At 32.5% G+C, this 8,376-nt stretch overlaps 1 protein-coding gene across 1 annotated transcript; it reads right to left on the reverse strand.

Annotated features, from left to right (window-relative positions):
- Positions 1-2,090: 2,090 nt before the first annotated feature.
- LOC110025812 (serine/threonine-protein kinase RIPK-like) lies at positions 2,091-8,168 on the reverse strand. Its single transcript, XM_020726471.1, has 5 exons — positions 7,614-8,168; positions 7,401-7,536; positions 6,545-6,681; positions 4,527-4,650; positions 2,091-2,845 (listed from the first exon to the last, which is right to left on the reverse strand). The coding sequence occupies exons 1-5, from the start codon at positions 7,986-7,988 to the stop codon at positions 2,298-2,300; spliced, it is 1,320 nt and encodes a 439-aa protein (XP_020582130.1). The 5' UTR covers positions 7,989-8,168; the 3' UTR covers positions 2,091-2,297.
- Positions 8,169-8,376: the final 208 nt, after the last annotated feature.

Consider the following 8,376-nt stretch of genomic DNA (forward strand, 5'->3'; position numbering starts at 1 on the left):
TATATGAGAAGCACCATTTGATCTATTGAAAACTGGAAAAGAAGCCTTGCTCTATAATTATAATATATTTCATAAGGAAGCAAATTAAACCCATCAAGAATCAATTGGATGTTTTTTATGCCTAGTACAATTTTATATAATCAAGTTCTAGATTATAAAAAATTGGCCTATTTTAGACTAACCTCACCTTGTTGTTAGTAAGTTGTAACCTTGCCCAAGGGTGTATAAATATCTTATAAAAATGAAGAAATGATAAAATTTTAAAAGATTCTCATAAAGTTTTTATATATACACAAAGCTTATAAGGAAGAATAATTAGTTTAATATCTCTTTCAATCACAGTCAAGAAATACATCAATGTGAACTTCCCTTAATGATTATACTTTAATTACACCGAGGCAATATCACGATATATTGTTTCAAAATTGAAGCTTAACATTAATCTTCATGTTCTTGATATTGCTTCATGTATTTGAGAGTTGCCTTAATTGCTTTAGGGCTTTATTATATCAAATATTTTATTAATCTTCTTGAGTAATTAAATATTTATAGGAGCACCTTTAAGCTAAAAACTTGTTATTGAAGCCTTGTTATTTATGTCAATGGCTTATGTTAGAAAAAAGATAATAAGAAACATGGTGGGCCAATGAGAAAATTTAGATCTATTTGTAAAATTATAAATAACAATGTTGTATGAAAAAGGTATGAACATAATTTTTGTCTATATAATGTGTGATGAAGTTATTCAAAAAGGTATATGTGTATTGCAATCAATGAATATAAAATAATATATATGTCTATATAGAAAGTAACTTGACACTAATGAGGGAAGTGCTATAATGTTAATGAAAGATATGGTTTTACATTAATGAGATTTGGCCTGATATCATAGAGAAATGTGGCTCAAAGCTGATGAAAGCGGTGATTAATTGATGATGAAATATACTCTAAATTACATAACAATCTTGAACTTGTGATTCATACAACCTTTTTGGAATTTCTTGAGAAGCAACACAATATTTGAAAAGTAAATTGAAATATATATTCAAGAGATTTTCTATAGCCAACATGAGGAACAAAATTATAATGAATTGACTTTTCTCATGGGTACAACCGTTATAATTAACTACAACATCGACATGATGCATTCATCACTGAATTATAAATATCAAATATAGTTGTGAAGGATATAAAGAGATTTCAACATCTGGAAAAGTGATAAAATTATGAATCCAATCAATATCCTATGCTTCTTCATCTTAGGTTGACTTGATAGACCTATTCTTTTAACAATGTAGTGCATAAAGAAGTATCATTACAAATTTTAATAAATAAACATGAATTATCTCCTTTCAAGTAGCTTGTGTTAAGAATTAAACTCGGAATGAGTTGAATCCGTTCACGACTATTAGTACGTGATCAAACTATATTCATCATCATTTTCATTTGAATTGGAACTAACTCAAATTGTTGAACAACCAAGCTTGAACTAAACTATATTACTTGGTTTAATTCTAGTTAGTTTGCGGGTCTATACATTAGATGGCTTAATATTATTTTATGTTTGATTTATGTCTCTCAGGGAAGAAAAGTGCTTCAACCTTTATTTAAAATACCCTAACCAAATTAAATCTTATATATAATTATAGATGTTTATCCTAATTAGTTTGCATGCAAACACATAAGATATTTTACAAATATCACTTCTAAATTGCGCGCAACTTACCTATTTATCACAAAATAGTTAAGGTTATATTCAAATATTTGAGTCTTCCATTAAATTATATAAAAAAAATAAATTTTTAAAACAATGTTTAGTTTTTGGTTTAGTTCAATTATCAATAACTAAATCATAGAATCTAAAAACCAACCCATCGTATCAATTCTAAGCAAGTATTTTAGGAACAAAGCTTGAACGATAACTTACGAGAATCAACTCAAATTAATTGACTTGATCTGTGTTAACTCAACTTATATAACTAGAGTACATTTTTCGAAGTTAGATTACTTGTTCATCCTAGTATTCCAATTTGAGAACGAGATCACATATATTCAAGAAGCACTGACCAATATCTTACACTTTGCCGCACTAAAAGCAAAATAAGATTTGTCTTACAACAATCTTTTCTTATTTAATTAACAAAAGAAGTATTTACAACTATATCTTGATTGTTTTCATGCAAAATAAGAAGATATATATCGCCTCCTAAAACTTACACAGTAATTGCAACCATCTGCGTTTGAGAAGAATGTTGAAGGTAATCATCATCTATGATTCACCGGAGAGATTCTAATTTCTATTCTAAAGAAGTTATCTCTTCACACTCCATATTAACCACCATTGCTCCAACACCCTTCCTGCCATCATTCACAGGAGAACTTCTACAAATCAAAACTTCACTACGCCTTCCTGACTTCCCCGACCTCATCTTGCGCCTATGTCCCTTGCTAAAACTCCCACCATCTTTTTTCTTCTCCTCTTCTTCTCCAACAGCCTCGGTTTCCACAGAGAACACAAAGGTTCCAATCATTCCGTCATCTAAAGCCAAAAGAGGCTCCAGAATCTCAACAATTTCTAACATCTGAGGTCTTGATTTGGGAGTTTGGCTCAGGCACTGGTAGGCCACCAGTGCTGCCTTCTGAACAGCCTTGTGGGAGTACTGTTGTTCGAGGCTGGCGTCCATGATCCGCAGTAGCCTTCTTGTATCGTTCAGGCAAGGCCGAGCCCATTCCACAAGGTTCTGTTCTCTGCTCGGACGAGTTTTGTCAACTGATCTTCTCCCAGTTAGAAGTTCAAGAAGTACGACGCCGTAGCTGTAGACGTCGCTTTTGGTGGTGAGATGGCCTGAAAAATGAATCATGATGAGGTCGTTAAAGGAATGATTTTTGGAAAAAATATTAACTCAGGACATCCGGACAACCGACATGATATAACAGAGATCCGAGTTCTCATACTGTCATGTTATATCACATCCGTTGTCCGGACACAGCTTTGCTTCCAGACTCCACACTTAATATTTTTCCTGATCTTGGGGACATTTGCGGTTATGCACAGTACACAACTCTAATGTATATATACATCGCTTATAAAAATCTTCATAATCACACACATAGGACCTAAATCTTTAATATTTCATCAATATAGCACAATTATTATTTTTTAGAGTAAAATATGTATTTTTACACGTAGATTTAAATGAACAAGGTGCTTTGTATATGTGTGTCAATTTTCTAAAGAATTATCATGAAGTTTTACATATATGCCGCTCAAATCTTATGCATTTACTTTTCCAATACCAAAATTTAGATTTTTACACATTCCTTATTTTTTATGCATGAAAATATATATCACATTTTCTAAAAGTTAAAAAGTAATATTTTTTTGATATGATATGAAAGATTTTGATGGTATAAATGTAAAAAATAAAATTTTGATACGGCCAGACATGTAAATTTATAGAAATTGAATAGCAATTTTAGATTATAAGGATCCGCTGCACATTGAAGATTCTTATCACAAGCTTTACAATTAATTACTATTCTAAAAATTAAAAAAAAAAAAAAGTAAAAATTGTCGCTTTTATTTCTTTACTCGATTTATGTGTCAGTAAAACCACATGCTTGATTGAATTTAGGAGTTTGGGGGCAACTTATTCTTACGTGTTATAACTTTTTCTTCTCAGATTTGTTAAAATAAGATAATTATAAGAAAATTTGATGGCTCACTTTTTCAAAAGAAAAATGGTTCTTAACACAATCTGTTCTTTTGCATAACAATTCTAAAGCTACTTCTACAAATATTGAACGAGGAGATTTAAGTTCCGTTGGGGAGCAATATTCTCATAATTTTACTTTAGGCATTTATATGCATATCATACAATTCAAAAAATTATTGCATCGACTTCAATCAATGCATGTCACGTGTACAAACAGACCCACTTATATATTAAATTAGTTTTTTATTAAGGTGGGTCTGTCTGTACACGTGGCAGGTCTTGATGCAAAACTGCATTAGGACTCCTGATACAATAATTTTTCCATACAATTCTTATATGTTTACTTATCCCCCGCCCAAATTTTTTATATATACACAAATAACACTCATATCATTAATATCACATAAAAAACTAGTTCTATTGCTATTTTTAAAAAGTAAAATATGCATTTTCATGCATAAATTTAAACCACCGAAGTGGTATTTATGTAAATATTAAATTTTAAATTTTAGATATGTAAGTATGTAAGCATTGGATGCTGTGTTTGAGATCTAGTTAATGTTTCTTAAAAATTATGTATAATAAGCAATAATTTCATATAACAAAACCTTGTAGAGTTCATTGACTATAATAAAGATTTATCAAATTTATTACTTGAAATAATATATATATATATATATATATATGAGAATGTACATCATTTTTTTGTGGCTATCTCAGAAGAACCATTAATAAGTTTTTATATTTCTTAAGAGCGTAATTTTTATAGACAATTTTATCATTAAGTCCTCAACATTATTTGATTCATACCGGTCATGATGTACTCTGGTGCAGCATAGCCCTCAGTACCCATAATTCTAGTTGAGACGTGTGTGTTGTCTCCATCAGGTCCATCCTTTGCAAGGCCGAAGTCTGAAAGCTTTGGTGTAAAGTCCTGAGGCACACAAAAACATTTGCGCTTCTTAACTTTTAGTAGGGTCCATTTTGGCAAAGAAAGTCATTGAAAGAAGCATTGAAAAGTAAATAATAATAAAAATATTAAAAAAATATATATTGATAGAACTAATTCAGAAAGATTAAGAAAAGTAATTCCATAAATAATCCTTACTTTTAACAAAGAGATTGTCTTTCTAAAGAGTTAGGTGTCATGCTCAATCAAGATCAAAGTTCTAATAATAAAAACTCACAATCACAACAAGAATTAATTTATTGTCATTGATGGGTTAGTTTTCTTGAGATGAATCATTTGGTAGTTAGGGTTGTCTTACTCATGAATAACTCTTGTTTGAATCGTTCGTTAAGTAAATGAGTCAAACACAAACAAATTTTTTGAGCTGCAAAATTTTAAAGCTAAAATTATATACGAGGTAAACTTGAACAACCCCTTGTTGTATCATGTTGGGGGCTCATTTTAGCTTGAAATATGAAACTAATACATTTGTGTCTAAGTCATCTATAGTCATCTGGTCCTATGTATTTTATTGCATAGAAATGGTGCATATTCTAATTCAACACACTACATCTATGTATAGCTTGAAAATGACATCATACTCATCAATAGGGCTGTCAAAACGGCTCGTTGTTCACGAACAACTCGTGTTTGACTAGTTAAAAAGCTCATCTTTGATTTGTTCGCTAAGTTAACGAGTTGAACAAAAAACCTTTTTTTTGTGCTCATTATATAAACGAGTCGAACACGAGCAAAAATTTGTTAATTCATGTCCGGCTCGTTTTGTCTAGGTTTGCCCCGACGGTACAAATCTTCCTATTTTCTTTAGTCTCTCTCTTTCTCTCTCTCTCTCTCTTTCTCAATCTCTTGGGTTCCACACTCTATCCCTTGGGCATAATCCAAAGGACAGATCTATATTCAACAATTTTTTTCTAATTAATTTAAACGTGCTACTTTCGAGCATTACATGAGCCAAACTCGAAAAAGAATATGTCAATCGAGTCGAACACGAACACACTATTCACGAGCAGTTTGGTGATAAATTTTGAACGAGTCGAACACAAGTCAAGTCTGAGCATGCTCATACTCTGCTTGTTTACAACTCTATTGATAGCTATTAATTTTCTTTTTTTAATTTTTATTTTTTCTTATGAGTACAAAATATTTCCACCAAGTTGCTATAGAATTTTCTCATGAAAGACAAAAATTTCATAATAAATTATTAACAAGTAACAAAGCACTTTTTAAATTCTACCAAAATCCTGAACTTTACTGACATTGATCCAAGCCCTCCTCTCAGCCACTCTCAAATATCTATCAAACAGTGATTGATTGGATCGAAGCTGCTCACCTACTTTTAATTAATTTTATGGAGTATAATTGATCAACTTCTAATCTTACAATCCTTCATTCTATTTCTTATTTATAATTAATGTGCTAAACATTTCAGTAGATCAGGTGTATTTCTCATCAGTAATCCCAAAACGTTCTTCCTTGACCAAATTATTCGTATTGTTTAAGGTTTCTTTTCACGATAAAGTTGATCTAATAATTCAATCTTTATCCGGCTAATTACTGGATTATACCAATAATTATCTCTTTCGCTAGAGCTTGCAAATAGCTTGTAATTATCTGTAAATTTAATTTTGTACTTGTTATAAGAACAATTTTTATGAGTATCAGGAGAAAATATTAGCTGCATGCAACCAACATACTGACAACAAATTATAGCTAGAGAGTGCGGGGAGAGACACCAATATCTTAATATTATTTATCTTAAATTGTGTTTCACGCACCTAATATTTTCTCGAGTATTATAACTATTTTCTCAGAAGTCTAGAAGGTACTAGATAAACTCCATTCAGAAAAGGAGAGTTACCGAATCCAACAAGATGTTAGAGGCTTTGAAATCACGGTATATGACTGGCTTATCAGTTTCATGGAGAAAGGCCAGTCCCTTGGCAGCTCCCACTGCTATCTTCAACCTTGTTAGCCATGGCAAGGAGGTGAAGTGTCCTGTAATCATGAGCACCAAAGTTTCAGTTTTCATGAAATCAAAGTTTTGCTAGAAGAATTACATTCAAAATGTTATATTGGTTTTGCTATAGAGGCAGAATCTTCCTTAGAGTGTTTGGTAGCACACTTCTAATAGGATTTGTGTTAAGATTTAACTTAAATCCTGCCAATCACAAAAGATAGCGAGTTAAATCCAAACCTTGGATAATCCATTATTTCTCCTTCATAATGTAAATATTGGTTTTTTTAATGAACAAGTGGATTTAATAGATTTAAGGAGGAGGAGATCCTTTGATTTTACGGATTTAAGGAGGAAGGCTTCTTTCCTCACATAAGAGGAGGTGGCGATTGCCAAACATTATGAGGGAATTTAATTGGATTTAACTTGAATCATACAAAACATCTTTGTGGATTTAACAGACTTGATTTTGATAAATCCGGATTTACAAGATTTACTAAATCATATTTAACTTAAATCTTCAGTGCAACCAAACAGCCCCTTAATATTTCCATAAAACATTGAGAAATTTCCTATTAAAGTGGATAAATTTCTTTGTTTTTTTCCCATTTATGAATCCAAATTGGAGTCAAAATCAGGAAAAATGAAGCACATATTTCAAAGGCCCCTTCTATCTTATTACAACATATAAACCCTTAGGACAACAAATTATTTATATTTATAAAAAAAACTTTCAGAAAAGTAAGAAAAATATGCATACTCTTGAACAAATGGTTCTCCAAGCTTCCTTTTGGCATGAACTCATAAACCAGAAGCCTGTGTTCATTCTCATAACAATAACCAATTAACCTAACCAGATGCGGATGACTCAATTGTCCCAGCAAGATGACTTCAGCCTACAGAACCATATTATCATTACTCAATATCAAAGCTTCAAAATGCTCATAAGCTGAAACCAAAGGAGATGACTCACCAGCCACTCCCTGTGGCCCTGTGTGCCATTGGGATCAAGCAACTTCACAGCGACAGCCTGAGCTTCGATTCCAGGCCTCACCTTCTCGTCAACGAACCCTTTGTACACCGGCCCAAAGCCACCTTCTCCGAGGAAGTTATTGCTGGAGAATCCTCCTGTCACCATTTGAAGCTCTGAGAGGGTGAAAATTAAGAGTTTTGAGCCTGCAAGAGAGATGGAGAGGTCGCTGGGAGAAAGTGAGTCCGGCGAGCGGCTTAGATCGGAGAAAGAGAGCCATTGAAGGGGTCGTTGCTTTGAGGCAAGCTTTTCTTGCTGGTCATTGCTTGAGCTTCTACAACAGCTCGTGAGAAGAGATTTCCATGAGCTTCCTGGCATGGCTGAAAGGTTTGGTGCGAGAGCTGTGCAGGTTTCAGTCACTATTCTTCTGCTAGTTGAGTTCAATTGTCATGGTGTTTGTAGTTTTGGTGAGCTAAAGTTTTGATTTTTTTTTTTTATTCATGGGCAGTTTAGATGAGAAAGGATGGAAGGAAGAAGGTTATGAAGAGTTCAGATGGAGCAATGAGGAAATGGTAGATATTGTAGAGTTCAACTACTTCTCTACCAAATATAAAGGAGTTGAGCCAGTTGGGAAAATGGCTATGCTGACATATGACTTTGGCAATCAAAATGAAGAATTTGGGTGAAGAATTGAAGATTTTGTTTTCCTGGGTCCACCAAACATGAAAATCTGGATCTTCTTTCTTTTTGGATTTATTCTGTAAGA

Source organism: Phalaenopsis equestris, unplaced genomic scaffold, assembly GCF_001263595.1.
Source record: "Phalaenopsis equestris unplaced genomic scaffold, ASM126359v1 Scaffold000333, whole genome shotgun sequence".
NCBI classification, from domain to species: domain Eukaryota; kingdom Viridiplantae; phylum Streptophyta; class Magnoliopsida; order Asparagales; family Orchidaceae; genus Phalaenopsis; species Phalaenopsis equestris.